Genomic DNA, 25826 nt, shown 5'->3' with positions numbered 1-25826 from the left:
AACTTGTATCTTCAAATTCTAAGGGCAGTCAGGAAAAAAACGATGTTTTAAGTATTCTTACCTGTGCAAACCAGTGGCAGTAAGACCAAAAAATGTATCTAAGCAACTTCCAAATACAGTAATAACAAACAATTTGTTTGATTCTGCAACTTTTAAGGAAAGTTTGTATCTGTAATTGGCATTTCCAGATTCACCAGTACAGCCACATTTCGGACAATTAGACCTAGAAAAGTGGTGGAAAAAAGTGTGGAGATGTTCATTAAATGTTTTTCATATGATGAAAACTCCAGAAGAGTAAAAATTTAAAATAACATTTTGTGTATAAACGCTCCTACACAACTCAAATTCTTCTTAAACTCTTTCAGATCAACTTCTTTTAAATTTCTCTATTCAGAATAGTCAGCTTTACTGATTTAAATTAAATAGCCCCAAGTTGATAGAAATACATACCAAATTGATAGAAAACTAAAGGAGAACTGTACGTGAAAGAGAGGACAAAAAGGCCGGGCGCGGTGGCTCATGCCTGTAATTCCAGCACTTTGGGAGGCCGAGGTGGGTGGATCATGAGGTCAGGAGATTTAGACCATCCTGGCTAACACGGTAAAACCCCGTCTCTACTAAAAATACAAAAAAATTAGCCAGGCATGGTGGTGGGCGCCTGTAATCCCAGCTACTCAGGAGGCTGAGGCAGAAGAATGATGTGAACCCGGGAGGCGGATCTTGCAGTGAGCCAAGATCGCACCACTGCACTCCAGCCTGGGGGACAGAGTTACACTCCATCTCAAAAAAAAAAAAAAAAAAAAAAAAAAAAAGAGAGAGAGAGGACAAACAATAAATAATCTCAAAATATTTAATACCTATTTATACACAAAGCACTTAATTGCGTTTTTCTCACCATAATGAAAATTACTTTCTTTAATTCATTAGAATATGTTGATAACTTACCAGATTATAAAACTGGATATGAAAACCATGCAATTTAACTTGTTTTTTTAAGACAATATGTAATGGTGGCTAAAGGCTTTCTAGTAGAAAAAGTGTACATCTACATGGCAGTGTAACTCTATTTCCATGTACTCATTGTCTGACAGTTACAAAATTCTTGTGTTCCTCATCTATAAAGTCCAGGGCTGAAGAAGGATTAAAATAGACAAATAAAGGGTCTAGTGCAAATACTGTGAAATTAGTGTTAGTCTGCTTTGCCCTCATAATTATATTAAGTATTGTGATAATTACTGTCACTTATACTGTTTCCTTCTTTTCTAGTTTGCAATGTATTATAACTCTGATTTCTATCTTTCATGTTAATTTCCACCCCCTCAGTTATGTTAACTTTATTTAATAGACAGAATAGTCTAAAAAATTTTTTGAAATACAACAAGCACCTAAAAACATTTTCTGGTAATGGCTAATACTAGAATTTTGTTTTTTCTTCAGGTTGCTAAAGATCTTAAAAAAGAGTGGCAAAAGGCAAACAGAAAGCAAGGTGAAAGATGGTTGTATAAATTTGATTGTTGCCAGATAGCCACTAGGGGGAGTCTAAAATCTGTAGCTCTCAAAGTGACTCACCTTTATTAGATCTGTGCTATGATTCTTCTGCCATACTGAGGATGGATCTATACCAACCCATTCATATAATCCTACACAAATCTGCTGGAGTTTGTGCTGTAGGTTAGCCATAGAATGAATTAAAGGTAATTGACTCACTAGGGGATAAAACTCCATTAGTACCAAACTCTAGTGAAATGAACTGTTTAAAATATTTATTGGAATTTCTTTAAAGGCTATGCAATAATAACACATACATGTCTAATGTAAAATTCCTAGCAAAACTTAGACTAATTAATATGCATTAGCATTAAGTTTACAAATGTTTTCAACATGCATTATTTCATTTTTATAGGTAAAATTTACAAGTGGAGAAATTAGTTTGAATTTTTATCTAAGATGACAAAGTTGGTAAATATATGACCCAAACCCAAGGCTGCGAACTCGTATCATGAAGTTCTGATATTATGATATGGTAACAGTGGGACCAAATGGTTAAAATAAAGAATCGCTTGCAATGACAATATCAATAATAGCCTCAAAAAACTATGTCTGTTAGTGTTAATGCATTTACATATTAAACTATATATGTTTTTATAAAGTACATATGTATAATGAAGATATTTATTTATATAGTTTGCTTTAATCCTTTTAGGAACGATGCTGGATTGAAATAAATGTTAGTGTGGTGTAATATAGATCAGAGTTTCTCAAACATTAATATGTATACAAATCATCCAGAGATCCTGTTAAAATGAAGATTCTGATTCAGGAAGTCTGGGATGAGGCCCAAGATCCTGCATTTTTAATAAGCTCCCAGGTGATGCTGATGCAGATGTACCTTAGGCCATACTTCGAGAAACAAGGACATAGACAACATATTCACATCACTGTCCCCTAATTTAACTTCCAGAGGCACCCCTATTTCTAAAATGTCATTTGATACAGAATAGCAGTTTTCAAACTTTTTGATTTCACACTCCTTTATACTCTTAAAACATTATTGAGAATATCAAAGAGCTTTTGTTTATGTGAATAGTATCTATCTTTTTTTATTCAAAAATATTTACTTGGGCCAGGTGTGATGGCTCACACCTGTAATCCCAGCACTTTGGGAGGCTGTGGCGGGCAGACCGCTCAAGCTCAGGAGCTCGAGTCCAGTCTGGGAAACATGGCAAAACTGCATCTCTACAAAAAACACAAAAATTAACGAGCGTGGTGGCATGCGCCTGTAGCCCCAGCTACTTGGGAAGCTGGGGTGGGAGAATTGCTTGAGCTCAGGAGGCAGAGGTTGTGGTGAGCTGAGATTGTGCCACTTAACTCCAGTCTGGAGGTGACAGAGTCAGACCTTGTCTCAAAAAAATAAAATAAAATAAAATAAAATAATTTACTTGCCAAAGATTGAATATATTCAAGGTATACATTATGATTTGAAATACGTATACACTGTGTAATGATTACCATAGTCAATTTTTTTTTTTTTGAGACAGAGTCTTGCTATTGGTCAGGCTGGAGTGCAGTGGTGCGATCTCAGCTCACTGCAGCCTCTGCCTCTTGGGTTCAAGTGATTCTCCTGCCTCAGCCTCCCGAGTAGCTGAGACTAGAGGCGCCCGCCAGCACACCCAGCTAATTTTTTTGTATTTTTAGTAGAGACAGGGTTTCACCGTGTTAGCCAGGATGGTCTCACTCTCCTGACCTCATGATCCGCCTGCCTCAGCCTCCCAAAGTGCTGGGATTACAGGCGTGAGCCACCGCACCCGGCTACTATAGTCAAATTATTTAACACATCATGCATTACCACTCACACTGTACACTAGATCCACAGAACTTGTTTTTCTTGTATCTGTCTATATTTCTTTTTTGGTTTGTTTTGAGACAGGGTCTCACTCTGCTGCCCAGGCTGGAGTGCAGTGGTACTATCATGGCTTACTGTAACCTCAAACTTCTGGGCTCAAGAGATCCTCCTGCCTCAGCCTTCTGAGTAGCTGGGACCACAGGCACATGCCACCATGTGTGGCTAATTAAAAATTTTTTTTAGAGATGGGGGGGTCTCACTGTGTTGCCCAGACTACTCTTGAACTCCTAGGCTTAAGTGATTCTCTTGTCTCAGCCTCCCAGAGTGTTGGGATTATAGGCGTGAGCCATCACACCTGGCCTCTATCTATATTTCTCATGAAATGAGAAATTAAATGAAAGTGAGAAATTAAAACTGAGAAATCAAAAAAATATTAATTCATTAAAAACAGACCCATTACATGGTTAACACAAAAACACACTTTTATGAAAAAGTTACATTTTTCAAATTTTAAAAATTAGTAAGAAGAGACCAGCATTGTTTCACATTTTGCAAATCTCTTTAATGTCTGGTTTCATAAAAAGACAGCTGGATTCTCATATCTGCTTCTCTGCTCAATCTGTTGTGATAGTACATGTTGTGTAGCCTGTGGGAAACTCCATTATGCACTCATGAGAGACTGAGAGTGAAAAGGCAAATAATGCCTTAGAATTATGAAAACAGATTTGAGTTCAAGGAGCCTCTGAAAGGATCTATCTGAAATAATGGCTATAATTTGCTATCTTTTTTGTTTGATCCCAGTTAAAACACCGAGTTTCATTTGTTTATTTTTTATTTTTATTCATTTTTTTTTTGAGACAGGGTCTTGCTTTGTTGCCCAGGCTGGAGTGCAATGGTATGATCTCAGCTCACTGAAGCCTTGACCCCTCAGGCTCAAGTGATCCTCCCACCTCAGAATCCTGAGCAGCTGGAACTACAGGCACATGCCATGATGCCTGGCTAATTTTGTTTATTTTTGGTAGAGGATAGGTCTCACTATGTTGCCTAGGCTGGTCTCAAAATCCTGGACTCAAGCCTATCTTGGCATCCCAAAGTGCTGGGATTACAGGTGTGAGACACTGAGCCCAGCCTAATTTTAATTTTTTTTTTTTTTTTTGTAGAGACGGGGTCTCACTACATTGCCCAGACTGGTCTCAAACTCCTGGACTCAAGCAATGCTCCCACCTTGGCCTCCCAAATGCTGGGATTACAGGCATGAGCTACTACGCCCAGCCTGATTTATTTTTCTAGTGTCCTGATATTTAGCCCAGATGTAGAAGAACTGGATTAATGTTTTCTTAGTTTTGATTAAAAAATCAGATGAAAGCAATGGACTCACTCTCTCCCCTCAAAAAACATATATGAACACAATATTCTACATATTTTAGGGACTGGAGGAGTCATACACACCTATAATGTATCCACAGATTCCAGTTTAAGAATATCCTGACTATATGATTATATAATATCCCTTTCCGAGTTTATAGACCCAGATTAAATATACACAAAGTAATGAGACATATTTTAAAAAACATATCTCTTAATGCTTCCACATATCACTTCCCCCACAAAATAAGAAAACTATGATCTATATGTGTGAAATTAAATTTGACTTGCTTAAGTAAATGATATAAGCTCTTTGGGTACTTGGGAATGGGGGAGAGGATAGGTAGTCTCTGAGCGATGAGTCCTATTTTAAGACAGGAAAAGAAAGTTATTAGTGTTAGAGACGGATTTCTAGGCTAAAAGGGATTATGGGTCCCATTAGTCACCCAGAAGGGCAATTTCTATCTGTTTGGGCTAGATGGATAGCTTGTCTGGATAAATAAATTCCTTCTCCAGCTTATAATTTTGGGGAGAGTACAGACATACACTATTGTGTGTATATGTGTAGTTACTGCTTCTCATGAAGGACTGAACTAACTTTGTACACTTTGTTTTATAGATGTATGTCTATGTTTGTATATTTATATAATGACACCCCCTTTCGAATGAAATGTAACTTGGAACACTAATATAAGGATGAGAATAGAGATCTTGCTGAAACTAACCTGGGGGCCCTGGAGTCCTTCCTACTACTCAGCACTATGCACTATTACTACTCTAATCCCATCTCTCTCCAGAAGCACTTCCATGGAGCGCCAAGGCTCTGCAGAATACCTATAGATTGAAAACTACTTTCAATCTACTGATCTTATCTTGGAGGTTAAGAAAAGAAAAAAGTTAATTCCATAAAGCACAAAATACTTATTATGATTACAGTCACTAAAAATTTCAGGTTCAAAGAAAATATTTACGGAGGTCTCTCTGTTCTTCAGCATCTCTAAGATCTTCTGCAAAGGCAAGAGCATGGAACTCCTCTGTCATAAACTTGCTGTGCTACAGCAATGGGGAAATGAACATAAAGAATTTCTGTTTCCTATGTTGGCATACAACTGATTTCAAGTAAGAAAAGAGGGAAGCAAAAACAACAGTAGAAAAGATAAGTACCAGGATTTAGATCATCATGGCGAATGGGAGGCAGGATTAGATTGCAGCTCCAACTTGGATGGACAGAGCAGCATGTAGGGGCTCGCGTCATGAATTTTAGCTCCAGAACAACTGCAAGAACAAACAGGAATCCCAAGAGGACCCACAGACCCTCTGAAGGAAGTAGACTGCTCCTGCAGGACCTGGGAGATACCCCAAATACTGTGTGGTATTCATGGCTGAGAGACCCAAAGACAATTCACATCACAGGACTCTGTGCAGACAGACCCTGAGTACCACCCTGGAGCCAGATAGACTTGCTGGATGGCTAGACCCAGAAGAGAGATAATCACTGCAGCTCGGCTCACAGGAAGCCACATCCATAGGAAAAGGGGGAGAGTATTACATCAAGGAAACATCCTGTGGGACAAAAGAATCTGAACAACAGCCTTCAGCTCTAGACCTTGCCTCTGACAGAGCCTACCCAAATGAGAGGGAACCAGAAAACCAACTCTGGTGATATGACAAAATAAGGCTCTTTAACACCTTCAAAAAAAATCACACTAGCTCACCAGCAATGGATCCAAACCAATAAGAAATCCGTGATTTACCTGAAAAAGAATTCAGTGAGGCACCAGAGAAAAGTGAAGCCCAATGGAAGGAAATCCAAAAAACAATACAAGAATTGAAGGGAGAAACATTCAAGGAAATAGAGAGCATAAAGAAAAACAATAAAAACCTGAGGAAACATTGGACACACTTACAGAAATGCAAAATGCTCTGGAAAATCTCAGCAATAGAATTGAACAAGCAGAAGAAAGAAATTCAGAGCTTGAAGACGAGGTCTTTGAATTAACCCAATCCAACAAACACAAAGACAAAGGAATAAGAAATTACAAACTAAGCCTCCAAGAAGTCTGGGATTATGTTAAACAGCCAAACCTAAGAATAATCAGTGTTCCTGAGGAAGGAGAGAAATCTAAAAGTCTGGAAAACATATTTGGGTGAATAATTGAGGAAAACTTCCCTGGCTTTGCTAGAGATCTAGGCATCTAAATATAAGAAGCACAAGAGCATCTGGGAAATTCATCAAAAAAAGATCATCACCTAGGCACACTAAAGTAAAGACAAAGGAAAGAATCTTTAGGAGTTGTGAGACAGAAGCACCAGGTAATCTGTAAAGGAAAACCCATCAGATTAACAGCAGATTCTCAGCAGAAACCCTGCAAGCTAGAAGGGATTAGGGTCCTATCTTAAGCCTCCTCAAACAAAGCAATTATCAGCCAAGAATTTTGTACCCAGCGAAACTAAACATCATATGCGAAGGAAACATAACAGTCTTTCTCAGACAAACAAATGCTGAGAGAATTTGCTACTACCAAGCCACCATCACGAGAACTGCTAGGCTGGACACAGTGGCTCACACCTGTAATCCTAGCCCTTTGGGAGGCCGAGGTGGGTGGATCATCTGAGGTCAGGAGTTTGAGACCAGCCTGGCCAACATGGCAAAACCCCATCTCTACTACAAATATAAAAATTAGCCAGACGTTATGGCGGGTGCCTGTAATCCCAGCTACTCGGAAGGCTGAGATAGGAGAATTGCCTGAACCCGGGGGACGGAGGGTGCAATGAGCCGAGATTGCGCCACTTCATTCCAGTCTAGGCGAAAGAGCGAAACTGTGTCTCAAAAAAAAAAAAAAAAAAAAAAAAAAGAAAAAGAAAAACTGTGAAAAGGAGCTCTAAATCTTGAAACAAGTCCTGGAAACACATCAAAAACAGAATCTCTTTAAAGCATAAATCATGAAGGGCCTATAAAACAAAAATACAATTTAAAAAGCAAAAACAAAAAAACCCAAGATACACAGGCAACAAATACCACGATGAATGCAATGGTACCTCAAATCTTAATACTAACATGGAATGTAAATGGCATAAATGTTCCACTTAAAAGATAAAGAATAGCAGAATGGATAAGAACTCACCAACCAACTATCTGCTGCCTTCAGAAGACTCACCTAACATATAAGGACTCACATAAACTTCAAGTAAAGGAGTGGAAAAAGGCAGTTCATGCAAATGGACACCAAAAGCAAGCAGGGGTAGCTATTTTTATATCAGACAAAAACAAACTTTAAAGCAACAGCAGTTAAAAGAGATAAAGGACATTATATAATGATAAAAGGCATCGTGCAACAGAAAAATATCACAATCCTAAACATTTATGCACCTAACACTGGAGCTCCCAAATTTATAAAACAATTACTAATAGACTTAAGAAATGAGATAGGGCTGGGCGCGGTGGCTCAAGCCTGTAATCCCAGCACTTTGGGAGGCCGAGACGGGCGGATCACGAGGTCAGGAGATCGAGACCATCCTGGCTGACACCGTGAAATCCTGTCTCTACTAAAAATACAAAAACAAAATTAGCCGGGCATGGTGGCGGGCGCCTGTAGTACCAGCTACTCAGGAGGTTGAGGTGGGAGAATGGCAAGGGAGGTGGAGCTTGCAGTGAGCCGAGATCATGCCACTGCACTCCAACCTGGGCGACAGAGTGAGACTTCGTCTCAAAAAAAAAAAGAAAAAAAAAAAAATTACCAACAAAAAAAAGTCCAGGACCACATGGATTCACAGCAGAATTCTACCAGACATTCAAAGAAGATTTGGTACCAATCCTTTTGACGCTATTCCACGAGATAAAGAGGGAATCCTCTCTAATTCATTCTATGAAGGCAGCATCACCCTAATACCCAAATCAGGAAAGGACATAAGCAAAAAAGAAAATTACTGCCCGATATCCTTGATGAACACAGACGCTAAAATCCTTAACAAAATACTAGTTAACTGAATCAAACAACATATCAAAAAGATAATCCACCATGATTAAATGGGTTTCATACCAGGGATGCAGGGACAGTTTAGCATACATAAGTCAATAAATGTGATATACCACATAAACAGAATTTTAAAAACAAAAATCACATGATCATCTCAATAGATGCAGAAAAAGCATTCAACAAAAGCCAGCATCCCTTTATGATTAAAACTCTCAGCAAAAGTGGCATACAAGGGACATACCTCAATGTAATAAAAGCCATCTATAACAAACCCACAGCCAACATAACAATGAATGGGGAAAAATTGAAAGCATTCCCTCTGAGAACTGGAACAAGACAAGGATGCCCACTCTCACTATTCTTCTTCAACATACTACTGGAAGTCCTAGCCAATGCAATCAGACAAGAGAAAGAAAGAAAGGGCATCTAAATCAGTAAAGAGGAAGTCAAACTGTCACTGTTTGCTGACGATATGATTGTTTACCTTGGAAACCCTGAAGACTCCTCCAGAAAGCTGCTAGAACTGATAAAAGAATTCAGCAAAGTTTCTGGATACAAGATTAATGTACACAAATCAGCAGCTCTTCTATACACCAACAGTGACTAAGCAGAGAGTCAAATCAAGAATTTAACTCCTTTTACAATAGCTGCAAAAAAACAAAACCAAAGACAAAAAACCAGACAAATAAATTTAGGAATATACCTAACCAAGGAGGCAAAAGACCTCTACAAGAAAAACCCCAAAACACTGCTGAAAGAAATCATGGACAGCACAAACGAATGGAAACACATCCCATGCTCGTGGATAGGTAGAATCAATATTGTGAAAATGACCATGCTGCCAAAAGCAATCTGCAAATTCAATGCAATCCCTACTACCACTATTCTTCAAAGAATTAGAAAAAAACAATTTTAAAATGCATATGGAACCAAGACATAGCTGGCATAGCCAAAGAAAGACTAAGCAAAAAGAACAAACCTGGAGGCATCACATTACCTGATTTCAAACTATACTATAAGGCCATAGTCACCAAAACACCATGGTACTGGTATAAAAATAGGCACACAGGCCAATGGAACAGAATAGAGAACCCAGAAATAAACTCAAATACTTACAGCCAACTGATCTTTGACAAAGCAAACAATAGTGGGGAAAGGACACCCTTTTCAACAAACGGTGCTGGGATCATTGGTTAGCCACATGTAGGAGAATGAACCTTATACAAAAGCAACTCAAAATGGATTAAAAATCTAAGACCTGAAACTATAAAAATTCCAGAAGATAACATTGTAAAAACTCTTCTAGACACTGGCATACCCAAAAGCAAACGCAATAAAAACAAAGATAAATAGCTGGGACTTAATTAAACCAAAGAGCTTTTGCATGGCCAAAGAACAGTCAGCAGAGTAAACAGACAACCCACAGAGTGAGAGAAAATCTTCACAACCTATACGTCTGACAAAGGACTAATATCCAGAATCTACAATGAACCCAAACAAATCAGTAAGAAAAAAACAAACAATCCCATCAAACAGTAGGCTAAGGACATAAATAGACAATTCTCAAATGGCCAACAAAACATATGAAAAAATGCTCAACATCACTAATGACCAGGGAAATGCAAATCAAAATCACAATGCAATACCGCCTATTCCTGCAAGAATGGCCATAATCAAAAAATCAAAAAACAGTAGATGCTGGTGTGGATACAGCGATCAGGGAACACTTCTACATTGCTGGCAGAAATGTAAACTAGTACAGCCACTACGGAAAACACTGTGGAGACTCCTTAAAGAACTAAAAGTAGAACTACCATTTGATCCAGCAATCCCACTACTGGGTATCTACCCACAGGAAAATAAGTCATTATGTGAAGAAGATACTTGCACACGCATGTTTATAGCAGCACAGTTCAGAATTGCAAAATCGTGGAACCAACCCAAATGTCCATCAATCAATGAGTGGATAAAGAAACTGTGGTGTGTGTGTGTGTGTGTGTGTGTGTGTATATGATGAACTACTACTCAGTCATAAAAAGGAATGAATTAATGGCATTTGCAGTGACCTGGATGAGACTAGAGACTATTATTCTAAATGAAGTAACTCAGGAATGGAAAACCAAACACCATATGTTCTCACTGATGTGTGGGAGCTACGCTATGAGGACACAAAGGCATAAGAATGATACAATGGACTTTGGCGACTTGGGGGGAAGGGTGGGAGGGGGTGAGGGATAAAAGACTACAAATAGGGTGCAGTGTATACTGCTCGGGTGATGGGTGCACCAAAATCTCACAAAGCACCACTGAAGAACTTACTCATGTAGCCAAATACCACCTGTACCCCAATAACCTATGGGGAAAAAAAGATAAGCACCAGAAATTACGGATATAGTTTAAAAAAATTTTTGTGTCAATATAGTATGTGCAGAAAACAGGTTATATTTCCATGGACTATGTTTCCACAGGCAAGGACTATGTGCCATGGGTTTTATATTCCAAAAGAGTCCCGTCACAAGTCCTTTCCCAGGGCATTTTAAGCTCTAAGAAAGAGAGAGGAATCATTCTGAATACAAATTTCACTGCCAATTTGGAAGTAGTATGGTGATTATGAAGGTAGACAGAATTCAGATTGTGTAGGCTTGAATATGTTTCTGCCCCTAACTAGCTGGCTGTGTGATGATTTGCAGTAAGTTACTTAACTTTTCCAAGCTTCAGTTGTCTCCTTTAAAGGCTGGCATTAACAACAGCATTCACTTTATAGGGCTGTTGTATTAAAAGATATAATGCCCACAAAGCTCCTAGCACAGTGCCTACTGTACAGTAAACACTCACTAATGTTATCTATTGGTATTACCAGTCTAAATAAGCAACAATGGCATTATTGTTCAACCTAAATTTTTGTTGCAGATTATCTTTAAAATAAATGACCGGAAAGAGTTTTAAAAATATTTTATATCTATATATTACTGATAATGTATCACACAATGTTCTAGGCATGTTATGCATATTAACCTATTTGATCCTTACAAGAACCTTATGAGGCAGATATCACTTTCCCCATTTTGAGGCTCAGATAATTACAGTGACTTGCCCAAGGCCACACAGCTGTAATGGCAGGGTTATGATTTGAATCCAGGCAGTCAGCTCCAGAGAATTATGCTTTTAATCATGATAACATACTGCAATAAGGTAAAGTATACTTATAATAGATTATAATAATAATAGCTGCCACTTTGGAAATTCTAATATATATTATGTATTCTACTAGAACATTTCTGTGCATTATCTCTAATTTACAATGATCCCATATTGTGGGTACCATGATCCCACCTTACAAATGAGTAATTAGACTCACAGAAGTTAAATATCTTGCCCTAGGTCACAAAGTTAATGAGAGCCAGAGCCTACATGCAACTCTGTTGTGTTCTCTGAAGCTTGAAATTGTTCCATTACAGTAAGTCCTCATTTAACATTAGTGATAGGTTCTTGGATACTGTGACTTTAAGCAAAACTACTTATAGCGGTTCTCAAATAACATCACTATAACGTTGATGAGAAAAAAATTTGTTTCACTATACATCATTTTGCTTAAAGTTGCGGTGTCTTAGAATCCGACAACATTAAGTAAGGACTGTATACCACACTGCTTCTAAGTATAGATTCTGATGAAAGGCAAATAGCCCATGGGTTTTAGTTGTTTCAAATGACAGGCAGGAACCTGAAAATGGGTGAACCTAAGACAATCTAAACACTATCATGCTATCACTTATTCATTCGTCTAACGAACACTTGTTGAACATTTTCTATGAACTAAGCCTGAAGATGGATGCCAAGGATTTAATGATGAATAACACAAACAGGGTCTTTCTCTCAGAGCTTACAAATGAGTACTTGAGAGACTGGCTTAATAAAGGAACAGTGTGATAACTACTTCAAGGATTACTTAGAGTCTAGATATGAGTTAGAACTGCCCATCTCCCTTTGTGCCTCCCCATTCAATGCTAACTAGACAAAAAGACTAGTTAAGAATATTGCTGGCACACTACTCTTTCTTACATAGTTCTAGCTACTTACTAGTTATTCTTATCCTCTCTTCCATGCAGAGAGACAGTGTTCTGGAGAAACTTCAAACCTAACCTCTCATTTCTACTCTATAAAGATAAGAGGAATACCTTAGGCTCTCAGGTATAGTTGGCTTGCATCTGAGCACCATAATAAAGAATTATATGCCAAATACCTTTCTAGTTGCTAAAGGATAGAAATTACTATAACATAGTCCCTGGTCTCAAGGAGTTTATTTATTTACATTAAAAAGTATTCTAAGGATCATGCAAAAATAAACAAACAATAAACAAAAGCCTGCTGTATTATTCCCAGGGATATCCCAGAAATGGGTTAAGTTTTGTACCCAGTATTGGGACTTACTGAGAAGTTATTTTTCTTCAATGAGGCAAGCATTTAGCAAAGGACTTGACAGTAACTTAAAACTTTTCTCTAGTAATAGATGATTAGCAGTGAAATCTGTTCTGGGATTTACAGAAGAACCAACTCCTGAGAGTTGTCCTGGTTTGGTAAATCTGGTCCTTGCCCTTGAGCCATAGGAAATCTACAGTGTGCACTTGTATTTCCTCTCTCACCCGTACAGACTTTACTTTTACCTTTTGGAGACCAGGATTATCCTAGAGAAGCACTTCTGACATGATGGATATATAAAACTTGAATTCTGGAGAGCAAGTACTGAGGCTAGAAGAAATTTTCTTCTTCTATTCATGTGTTCACACCGTGGCCTGCAAAACAAAATAGTCATTGGGATGACTGGCAAATCTTTCATTACAGCGCATATTCATTTCTTAGGAAAATCACAACCTCTACTGCAAAGCTAATAGATGTCATGTGTTTCACTTTCAAAGTGAAGGTGGTGTCAATGTATTGGAAAATTAATTCTTTTTCTACTTAAAATATTAACAGGAAGAAAATCAGATTTAAAACAGTGTGGTTTAAGCAAATTCTTGTATCCTGTTTCTTAATAAATGCTCTATCCCAGTAATTCAGGAAAGATGTCATTTAGCTTCTTCACACCTTTACAAGAAGATACAAAACTTGTGTCTGCCATCAATACAAAGGAAACTACAGGTTGAGCATCTTGAATCTGAAAGTCCAAAACCCAAAATCTGAAATGTTTTGAGTGCCACCATGATGGCACAAATAAAAATTCCACACGTAAGTACTTAACACAAACTTTGTTTCATGCACTAAATTATTAAAATAATTGTGACTGGGCGCAGTGGCTCATGCCTATAATCCCAGCACTTTGGGAGGCCGAGGCGGGTGGATCACCTGAGGTCAGGAGTTCGAGACCAGCCTGGCCAACATGTTTTCTCTACGAAAAATACAAAAATTAGCCGGGCGCGGTGGCTCACGCCTGTAATCCCAGCACTTTGGGAGGCCGAGGCAGGCGGATCACAAGGTCAGGAGATCGAGACCACGGTGAAACCCCGTCTCTACTAAAAATACAAAAGATTAGCCGGGCGCGGTTGTGGGCGCCTGTAGTCCCAGCTACTCGGGAGGCTGAGGCAGGAGAATGGCGTGAACCCGGGAGGCGGAGCTTGCAGTGAGCCGAGATCGCGCCACTGCACTCCAGCCTGGGCGACAGAGCGAGACTCCGTCTCAAAAAAAAAAAAAAAAAAAGAAAAAGAAAAATACAAAAATTAGCCGGGCATGGTGGTGAGTGCCTGTAATCCCAGCTACTTAGGAGGTTGCAGCAGGAGAATTGCTTGAACCTAGGAGGCGGAGGTTGCAGTGAGCCGAGATTGCACCATGGCACTCCAGCCTGTGCGACAAGAGCAAAACTCCATCTAAAAAAAAAAAAAAAAAAAAGTATTGTATAAAATTACCTTCAGGCTATGTGTAAAAGATGTATATAAAACATAAACAACTTTTATGTTTAGATTTGGGTCTCATTCCTGTATCTCATTAATTGTATGCAAATATTAAAAAATGCAAAATTCACAAGACTTCTGGACCCAAACATTTCAGATAAGGTATATTCAATCTGTACACGAACTTACATGAATCTTTTAAAGAACCTAAATTGGTGGAAATGGTACTTTTTTAGCTGAAATATCGTTTTATTAGATTCCAGTGTGCTCATTTTATACATCTTGAAGAGAAAATAAGACTTCAGATTTTGTAAACAGAAAAAGCAAAATGTTACATGTCAAACGATAGCTCAAAGTGTTTTAATATCCTTGTATAAAACACACCAGGAAGGCCAAGGGTGGTGGCTCATGTCTGCAATCTCAGCACTTTGGAAGACTGAGGTGGGGGGCGATCACTTGAGCCCAGGAGTTTGAGATCAGCCTGGGAAATATAGGGAGACACTGTCTCTACAAAAAATATAAGAGAATTAGCTGAGTGTGGTGGCACGTACCTGTAGTACCAGCTGCTTGGGAGGCTAAGGCAAGAGGATCAAGGCCATAGTAAGCTATGATGATGCCATGGCACTCCAGCCTGGGTGATAGAGCAAGACCCTATCTCCAAATAAACAAAGAAATCAGAGGAGTAAAATAATAAAATACAGACATACCTCATTTTATTATGCTTCACTTTATTAAGCTTCACAGATATTGCATTTCTTTCTTTCTTTTTTTTTTTTTTTTTTTTTTTACAAATTGAAGGTTTATGGTAACCCTGTCTCAAGCAAGTCAATTTTTCCAGCGGCATGTGCTCACTTTCCACCTGTCACATTTTGGTAATTCTCACAATATTTCAAAAGTTTTCATTTTTATTATATCTGATGGTGACTTGTGATCAGTGATCTTTGATGCTACTATTGTAATTGTTTTGGGGCACCACAAACTGCACCTGTATAAGACGAATTTAATCTATAAATGTGTATTTGACTGCCCCACCATCTCTCTCCCTCTTGTTGGGTCTCCCTATTCTGAGATACAACAATATTGAAATAAGGCCAGTTATTAACCCTACAATGACCTCTAAGTGTTCAGGTGAAAGGAAGAGTCACACATCTCTCACTTTAAAACAAAAGACAGAAATAAAAATTAAGGTTAGTGAGGAAAGCATGTTGATAGCCGAGATAGACCAAAAGTTAGGTTTCTCGTGCCAAACAGCTAAGGTGGGAATGCAAAGGAAATGTTACTGAAGGAAATTAAAAGTGCTACTCCAGTGAACACATAAGTAAGAATGTAAAACAGCCTTTTTTTGATATGGAGAAAATTTTAGTGGTCTGGATAGAAGATCAAACGAGCCACAACATTCCCTTAAATGAAAGCCTAATCCAGAGTAATACTCTAATGCTCTTCAATTCTATGAAGGCTGAGAGAGGTGAGGAAGCTGCAGGAAAAAAATGCTTGAAGCTAGCAAAGGCTGGCTCTTGAAGTTTAGGAAAAGAAGCCATCTCCAAAACATAAAACATAACTTGCTGCAAGGTAAAGCAGCAAGCGCTGATGTAGAAGCTGCGGAAATTTATCCAAAAGATCTAGCTAAGATAACTAGATCTTAACTAGTTGATGATGGTGGCTACACTAAACAACAGATTTTAAATGTAGACACAACAGGCTTATATGGGAAGAAAATGACACCTAGGACTTTCATAGCTAGAGAAGTCAGCGCCTGGCTTCACGGCTTGTCAGCACCTGGCTGCAAGGCTTCAAAGAACAAGCTAACTCTCTTGTTAGGGGCAAATGCAGCTGGTGACCTGATATTGATGCCAGTGCTCATTTGCCATTCCAAAAATCCTGCAGGCCTTAAGGATTATGCTGAATCTACTCTGCTTGTGCTCTAGAAATGGAAGAATAAAGCCTGGATGACAGCACATCTGTTTATAGCATGATTTACTGAATATTTTAAGCCCACTGTTGAGACCTATTGCTCAGAAAAAAAGATTTCTTTCAAAATATTAATGATCATTGACAACGCACCTGGTCACCCAAGAGCTCTGATGGAGATGCACAAGGAGACTGATATTATTTTCTTGCCTATTAACACATCCATTCTCTACCCATGGATCAAGGAGTCATTTTGACTTTCAAGTCTTATTATTTCAGAAACACATTTCCTAAGGCCATAGCTGCCATAGATAATGCTTCTTCTGATGGATCTGGGCAAAGTAAGTTGAAAATCTTCTGGAAAGGTTTCACTACGCTAGACGCTAATAAGAACATTCATGATTTATGGGAGGAAGTCAAAATATCAACACTAATTGGAGTTTGGAAGAAGCTGATTCCAGTCCTCATGGATGACTTTGAGGGGTTCAAGCTTTCAATGGAGGAAGTGACTGCAGATGTGGTGGAACAGCAAGAAATCTAGAATTAAAAAGTGGAGCCTGAAGATGTGACTTAATTGCTGCAATCTCATGATAAGGCATGAACTTATGAGGAGTTGCTTTTTATGGATAAACAAGAGAGTAGTTTCTTGAGATGGAACCTACTCCTGGTGAGGGTGCTGTGAACATTGTTGAAATGACAACAAAGGATTTAGAATATTCCATAAGCTTAGTTGATAAGCAGTGGCAGGGTTTGAGAAGACTGACTCCAATTCTGAAAGAAGTTCTACTGTGGGTAAAACGCTATCAAACAGCACTACATGGTATAGAAAAATCTTTTGTGAAAGGAAGAGTCAATGCAGCAAACTTCAATGTTGTCTTATTTTAAGAAATTGCCTCTGTAACCCCAACTTTCAGCAACCACCACCCCAAGCAGTCAGCAACCATCAACACTGAGGCAAGACCCTCCACTACAAAAAATTATGACTCATTGAAGGCTCAGATGATCATTAACATTTTTCAATAATAAAGTGTTTTTAAATTAAGATATGTATTTTTTAGACATAATGCTATCGCATACTTAGACTATAGTATAGTGTAAACATAACTTTTATTAATATATACACTGGGAAACCAAAAAATTTGTGACTCACTTTACTGCAATATTTACTTTATTGCAGGGGTCAGAAACCCAACCCACAATATCTCCGAGGTATGCCTGTAGCGATGTTCTCTTTATACTTTCTTTTTAAAAATTCAGCCTGGGCAACATGATGAGACCTCATCTCTCCAAAAAACAAAAAAAAGGTTAGTCGGGCATGGTGGTATGAGCTTGTGGTCCCTGCTACTTGGGAGGCTGAGCTGGGAGGATCGCTTGAGCCCAGGAGGTGAAGACTGCAGTGAGCTGTATTCATGGCATTGCACTCCAGTCTGGGTGACATAGTGAGACTTTTCCTCAAAAAAAAAGAAAAAGAAAAAAAGAAAAAAAAAAATTAAAAGGTTGATATGTGGCAGAGTGTGGTGGCTCACGCTTATAATCCCAGCACTTTGGGAGGCCAAGGTGGGCACATCAACTGAGGTCAAGAGTTTGAGCCAGCCTCGCCAAAATGGTGAAACCCTGTCTCTACCAAAAATATAAAAAATTAGCCCGGTGTGGTGGTGTGCACCTGTAATCCCAGCTACTCAGGAGGCTGAGGCAGAATTGCTTGAACCTGGGAGGCAGAGGTTGTAGTGAGCCAAGATCATGCCACTGCACTCCAGCTTGGGCGATAGATCTCTTTGAGGCTCTGTCTCAAAAAAAAAAAAAAAGGTTGGTTGGTTTACTAATTTTTTAAATGGATTAGCTTATTTATAACATAAAATACACACCTCACAACAAAGGTCTTTGTAACTGTTTGAGATAAAGCTGTATTAAGAAACTTTCATTTTTAAGCACATGGCAAAAGCTTTCAATTCTGAAATGGGTGATACTGTTTTTGACACTGGCATCAGCAAACTGACAAAGTGGAGGTCACTCGTTTTAAAAGAGTAGAATCTTTTTGGTATAGTACTCCATAAAGATGATCACAAACATAGAAATGTGGTGACTATGTAAGGGAGATGTTAAAGTGATACTAATCCTGTTAGTCAATCAAAATAACATGTCTATAAAAATAAAATCTTGCCACCTAAGTTAATAAGATGGAAATTTGCAAAGATGAAAGATAATAATTTACATAAGTCACTGATCCGTATAAATTAAAGCGAGCATAGAAAAGAGAAGGCTAATCCTAATTTTTTGCTATCCTTGTTGGGATTCTTATGTATACATTAGTAAGGTTCTGCCAAAAGCCGATTATGTATTCCTAGATTTGGTTATCACCTTAGGCTACATGGCAATCTCAAAGGACACGGTAGGGTAGGGAATATAGGATACAAATGAAAGGCAGAAAGAAAGGTCAAAGAAAAGTGCCATTATGAATGCTAAAATCTCAAATTCCTTGCCATTGCAACTGTCAAAAGACAAAATTACAACAATTTTGCGAAAGATCTTAATTGGCTTTATTTATGATTCTGTCAGAGGTGTTTGAACAAAAGCAACTCCATCTTGTCTAGAGGGCGGGTACAATGAAGCTGAGACATACTGGGCTGAATTCCCAGATGCTTAAGGCATTCTAAGTCATAGGATGAGATATGAGGTCGACACAAAATACAGATTATAAAGACCTTGCCGATAAAACAGGTTGCAGTAAAGAAGACAGCTAAAACCCACCAAAACCAAGATGGTGACGAAGGTGACCTCTGGTTGTCCTCATTGCTACGCAGCCACCAGCGCCATGACAGTTCACAAACACCATGGCAACATCAGGAAGTTACCATATATGGTCTAAAAGGAGGAGACACAAATAATCCCATCTTGTTTAGCATACCATCAAGAAATAACCATAAAAATGGGCAGCCAGCAGCCCTCGGGACTGTTCTATGTCTTTTATTCCTTTACTTTCCTAGTAAACTTGCTTTCACTTTATGGACTCGCCCTGAATTCTTTCTTGCGCGAGATTGAAGAACCCTCTCTGGGGGTCTGGATTGGGACCTCTTTCCTGTAACAGTTCTAGAATCGGGAAATACTTTATTCCATAAAATACAGTAAGTGTTCCAAGGGGCAGAACAGAGAAGTTTGGTTTTATAGACAGAGAAGGGCTGAAGAAAGTAGAAACAAAGAACAAAAAGCAGCTTAGTCATTTCAGAGGTACTTTCCTCCTAAAGTGGGAACAGAGGGACAGAAAAATACAGGAATAATTGGTTGATATAAGCCTACTTTTTGTTGTAAGCATCAAAGGCAGAGCAAACTTCATTGTCATGACAACTGAAACTGGCATGTGTGGGAAATTTGGTTATTTCTCTCTACTGAGTTCTAGGAAGATCAGATAACAATGCAGTTTTGATTTGGTGAGGTGGAACTTTAAGTATAAATGTCTCTATTTTGATTTTTAGTCAGGTCTACTGGGGCCTAGTGCACGAGCTTAGTCCAAAACAAAGGCCTCCTATAACTTTTAGTTAACACAACAATGGTGTAATGTCAACAAGGGCATCATCCCTCCACATTCTAAAATCCAATTTAGCGTAGGGTTTAGTATAGAGGTATACCTACCTGTGAGTTAGAGGAGCTAAAATAGCATAAAGCTCACTCCTGAACATGCTGTCTCTTACCTGCTTAAAATCCTGTTATTTAGAATGAAGCCTCAATATCTCACAATGGTCTGTGCAGCCCTGGGTTAGCTAGATCTTGCCAATCCCTGACCTCACTTAATACCACTCTCCTTCTTAATCACTGTATTTCAAGCCATGCTGGCCTTCTTTCTGCTCCTCAAGCATACCAAACAATTCCCTTCTCAGGCTTTTGTGCTTACTGTTCTCTTTGGCTAGGATATTCTTCCCTTAGGTCTTGCAACAGTCGGTTCTTTATCATCCTTCAATCTGTAACTCTGTTATCCCCTCAGAGAGCCCCACTTTAGCTCAAGTAGAATCCTCCTTCCTCTTAGTTTCTATGGCATCACCTGTTTTATCCTTCATGGTACTAATCGTGCTGGATAGTCATCTTGTATATGTCTTTGCTTACTTATTTTTGTTCGTTCTACCCATCACTAGCCTAGTCTACCCTGTTCTCTACTGTAACCCCAGTGCTTAGAACAGTGCTCAGCACACAGTAAGTTCACAATAAATATTTATTGAATAGGGCCAGGTGTGGTGGATCAGGCCTATAATCCCAGCACTTTGGGAGGCCAAGCTGGGAGGATTGCTTGAGCCCACCAGTTTGAGACCAGCCTGGGCAACACGGTAAGAACTCTGCAAGTAATAAAAAATATTAGCTGGGCATGGTGGTGCACTCTTGTATTCCAGCTACTCAGGAGGCGGAGGTGGGAGGGTCACTTGAGCCTGGGAGATTGAGGCTGCAGTGCACAGTGATTGTGCCACTGCACTCCAGCCTGAGCAACAGAGACTAGTCTCAAAACAAAATTTATTGCATGAATGAAGAACTATAAGCAGAATTTTGCAATTCAAGAAAATTTTTATAACAGAGTAGGCATATGCCATATGATACCATAATTTTCTTCCTATTTCATTTGAAGTTCCCCTAAAAAATCTTTCTTTATTAACAAAGAGAATGGCTTTTCTTTTTTTCTACACCATATACTATTGTACCTCTGTAGTCCTACCATTTGTTTTGTCTATTGTAGTGTATTGTCTATTTGGTTTTATTCTCCCTAATGCCTATTCTCTTAACTTTCTTTTTGCTCTTTATGTGCTAGTAATTTATGCCAAGGGAAACAATCTGAGTTGTGTTCCTTGCTTCCCCACTCCCACAGTATGTTTCACATTTCTATGCCTTTGTTTTTTTCCATTCTTCTCTTTAAAATGCTCTTTCATTCTCCTGGTAATGCTTATTCTTCTTTAAGATCCTTCTTAGAAGTCTTCTTTTCTAGAACATTTTCCCAGAAGTTAAATTACTCTTTAATTCATCACATGCCACATTATATTAAAATTATCTGTTAAATATGGTTTGTTTTTCCTGGACCTAGAGTAAGATCTTAGAAGGACTATCTGTTTATATCTTCAGTGCCAAGCTCAGAAATTGTTAATCTGAACTTCAGATATTAATCTTCTTCATGAGTTGCAGTTCCTCTTCCTAAGCCACAATTTTGTCACTTAGCGTTAAAAACACAATTTTACCAAATCATAAAATTATCTTATATTTGTATACGAAGTACACAGACTAGTTTCATATATAGTACCTTATTTAATACTTATTTTAATCATTACTTATGTCTTCTCCTCACTTCTAATATTTTTACTTGTGTTCATATTGTGAGCAGAGACTATTTTCTTTAGGGCTCTAAAACAGAATTTTATATTGTACCACAACAATATGGGCATTCATCAAATCATATTCTTTACACAATTGCTATTCAAACTTTAGGAAATGGAATAAACTTGTAATATGACTCGTACACTGGGCTAAGTGAAAATAACATACTGTCTGTCCTAAAAAAATTTGTTAATTGGGCAGACAACTCATCAATAAGTGAAAAACTTAAATAAGCAGGAAATTTTGGATTCATTTCTAAATTAATTGTGCCAGCACTTATTACTATACTTTTAAAGGAAGGTTGGTTACATTGTTTTTATTTAAGGGTTTATTGCCCTCTAGTGGATCAAATGAGTAAGTCTAAAAATCTATAAAAACAGCAAATTTGAGAACTGTAATGAAAGGGGTCATTAGTATTTTTACTATTTGTATTTCACCTGGTAAACCCCAGAAATTGGCGAAAAGGCTTCCCATTTATTGTTTGTTGGACAATAACAGAATAAGATGCTTTCAGACAGTTAATATTAATTAATTTCCTTTGCTGTTTTCATAGTATTTCCTTCATACTTGCCACCTAGTTTATTATTGTATTTATTTATTTATTTATTTGCCTAGGCTCTGGGGTGTTTTTAGAGTTTGTTTTATTTTTCTGTCTCTCTCTACTGCATGACTTGCAGTATAGTGGATGCATGTCTGATGAATAATTGAATGAAACACCAGGAATAAGTAAACACTAAAATTAGGAAGACAGGATGACACACTTGGGAACAATTTCATATGTGGTATCTTTTGGAGTTTATCTTTCTTCTAATATTTATTGGGAAGGATGGTGATATCGTATTACATTTCTTTCAGCTCCATCACAGCAAACCATATCCCAATTTAATATGCTAACATATTTATTTATTCATCAGTTATTAATTGTGCGGCTGCTAAATGCTGGGGGGAAGAGCGTGATTGATGGACAAACAGACAAGGTCCCTACCTAGTCAGTAGACTTACTGTCTAGTGTAAGACACAGACATTAAATAATCACACAAAAAATTTACCTGCAATCTGGCAAATTCTATTTCGGAAATGCATAGTGCCATGAGAAGATATAACAGGGGGACTAATTTAGTTTTTGATGGAAGGAATGGGGAAAGAGAAGAGGATACTTAGGAAAATACATAATCTTATTTTTAAAAAGTATTTTCTCAGGGTAGTAGTGTTAAGAGCAATTTTTATTTCCTTTATATATTTAAGATATTTTCTAAGTGTATGGCTTTCATAATCAGAAAAAATCAATAAATACAATAAAAATACTGGAGAGGGACATTAGCAATAATATACAAAGAAAAGCTTGCTTTCTTTAAATCTCTCACACATAAAAGTAGAAATAAGGAGGGTAGAAAGGGATAAAAGTATAAGTGTTGGGGCAGAACTAATTAAGGCCTCAGTTGGCCTTTGTTTTGAAAGCCCAGGGATAACCCAGGTCAATGTCCAGGAATGAAGGCTCTGATAGACTTATGCTTATTAAAATATGTGGGGTCCATGTGGACACACTATAGTACATATCTAATTTACCATGGAATATTCTGGAATGCTTTCTCTCCTTTTAGACAAGCCATTATGGGGAGCTGAACCGTAATCCAAAGATGTTTTACTAATTTACCATGAAAAATTACCATCACAGGGAAGGGATATATCAGAAGCCTGTATTTAAATATTTGGTATAACTATATATTATACTCAAATTACAAACAGAAAGTTGCTTGAAGAAGAGCTGTGTGGTGAATCGACTATTTAATGGAATCAAGCTAATGCCTGATGCATCTTTCATTCTAGAGATGATTTTTTCAGTGGTACCAGATATATAAACTCACTGATTACAACCTCTGCATCCCATTTTCATACTAGACAAGTATTTCTCAACCTTTATCATACATCAAAATCACCCAGAAGGCTTGATAAAACAGATTGCTGGACTCCAACTCCAGAGTTTGATTCAGTAAGTCTGGGATAAGTGTCTGAGAATCTGCATTTTCATAAGTTCCCAGGTAATGGCCAAATTGTCCACACTGGAAAACCAGTAGCTTAGTCATTGAGACTATCTCATGGTGAATAACACTTGTGATAAATATGGTTATAGTTAAATTCCCAAGGCCTGACAGCATCTCAGTCTCATTTAAATTATTTTGCAGTTCTTTGCTCTAATCCATTATTTGGTGACCTTTCAGCTTAACTACTTCATAATCAAGTTCTCAGAAGGCATCTTAATCATTTATGGAAAACTGTGCCCATACATGCACATACCAACACAACTTTTTTTCTTCTTCGGGCTAGACTAGAAGATCTAGAATAACTGGGTTGGATTAGAAAATCTAAACTAATTCTTATTCTATGTTAGATCCTAGAGAAAAAGTTCAGTGAAGTATTTAGTGTAAATTGGCATCTGGGGATGGGGCTGAAGAGAACATAAAAGTATAAGATATGAATCCTATCTTAAAGTTCATAATCCAGTTTGAGTTCATTTGACTGCTTTACAGTTTGCAAAGTGCTTTTGCATCATTATCTGATCCACTTAGAGAAGTTAAATAACTAATTAAAGAATAGGAATTAGGAGAAATCAGGTCTGGAACTCATGCCTTCTGATGAGTAGCTTACTAGTCTTTCTAGTACATCACTCTCTTTGTTCAAGCTTCACACTTGAAAGAAACTATGTGTATTTGCTTCAAGACTGTGCCCAAAGGATGAAATTACTCCTTTAAAAAACTAGTCTTAGTTCTAATGGCATAAAGAAAAGAAAGTATGACTAACTTTTCTCCCTTTCTTCATTCCTCTCCAAACTGTTCTTGCCTTGCATGAAAATCTTTGTCACCTTGTAATTATCCAATTTTCTATTTCATAATTTACAGGCCAAGAGGCCTCAGTTATGGGAAGGGTGGCTATTTTGAACTGTCTTCTTAACACTATCTAATGGTTTCCTCCAAGGGCACATACTTGTTTAATTTTTCTAAAGGCAGTCATAATTAGTCTCTAAAACATAATTTAGTGACATTAACACGAAAACTCTAGAAAAGTAAGAGAGGCAGGCAGGACAGTGAAAATTAAGTAAGCAAAAAAACAAAGAGACAAAACCCAGTGAAAGGAGAAATACTGATGAAAAATACTTTAAAAACATGAACCAGGAAAATTTTAGTACAATACGGTTTTTCTGTTGACTGTCATTTATGGGATATTTATTACAGGGATGGAGAAGGTAATAGGGTTAAAGAGAGAAAAAACAGGCTCTTGTGTTCAAGGAATTTATAATCTATTGGCTAAGACAGGCAATATATAACTATCAATGAAATAATATATGCAAGCTCCAGACTTCTATACCTTAACTGCTTACCTGAGAGCCAACTGTATTCGATGTCTCATAGGGATCTCACGGTTTAATATTTAAAAAACCTGAATTCTTAGTTTCCTCTCAAACCTCTTTTTTTGCAATTTTGCTCCATCTAAGTAAATGGTACCACTCACTAACCAGTAACTCAGGCCAGTACCTGGGAGTCATTTGTCATTCCTCCCTTTCTTTCACATCCCACATCACACTCATCAGAAGGTACTTGAATTTACTTCCATACTTAGAAACCATCATTCACCTTTCCCTTATATATTCTGCCATCATCTTAATCCAAACCACCATTATCTCCTGTTTATGGTGCTGGATTAACCTCCTTATCATGATTCGGTCTCTGCCCATCTTTCCAGATTCATCTCATACAACTGTCCTTTCTGAATATATTCCAGCAATACTGGTCTTTCCTTAGATTCTTGAACATTAACATGTCAAGCTCTTTCCTGCCTCAGGACCTTTGCACAACCTGTTCACTCTGTTTAGAATGTTGTTCTTTTCCTCTCTTGCACAGTTGGATCATGCTCATCTTTTAGGCATCAATATCAACTCCTCGGAAAGGTCTTCTTAGACCAGTCTAATTCACATAGTTTCCTTGTAAATTCTCCTTAATTCTATCCATACAA

The 25826-nt window shown here is 37.9% G+C and overlaps 1 protein-coding gene across 5 annotated transcripts in view; it reads right to left on the bottom strand.

Annotated features, from left to right (window-relative positions):
* LOC105468828 (DNA damage induced apoptosis suppressor) overlaps positions 1-25826 on the bottom strand; it is a 32551-nt gene that overhangs the window by 5387 nt on the left and 1338 nt on the right. The window contains exons 2-4 of one of the 5 annotated variants that reach the window (XM_011719221.3): positions 15119-15222; positions 13347-13475; positions 62-223 (exon numbers count right to left, since the gene is read on the bottom strand). In XM_011719221.3, the coding sequence (XP_011717523.2) occupies positions 62-223; positions 13347-13459 (275 nt within the window). In that variant the 5' untranslated portion in view covers positions 13460-13475; positions 15119-15222. Of the gene's footprint in view, positions 1-61; positions 224-13346; positions 13476-14468; positions 14514-14756; positions 14878-15118; positions 15223-25826 lie in introns of those variants that run through there. The other 4 variants (XM_011719219.2, XM_011719218.3, XM_071075366.1 and 1 more) reach the window with 4 other exon arrangements.

This window comes from Macaca nemestrina, chromosome 12, assembly GCF_043159975.1.
Source record: "Macaca nemestrina isolate mMacNem1 chromosome 12, mMacNem.hap1, whole genome shotgun sequence".
Taxonomy (NCBI): Eukaryota; Metazoa; Chordata; class Mammalia; order Primates; family Cercopithecidae; genus Macaca; species Macaca nemestrina.
Note: the sequence above shows the minus strand (reverse complement) of the source record. Positions and strands in the feature narration are given on the sequence as shown.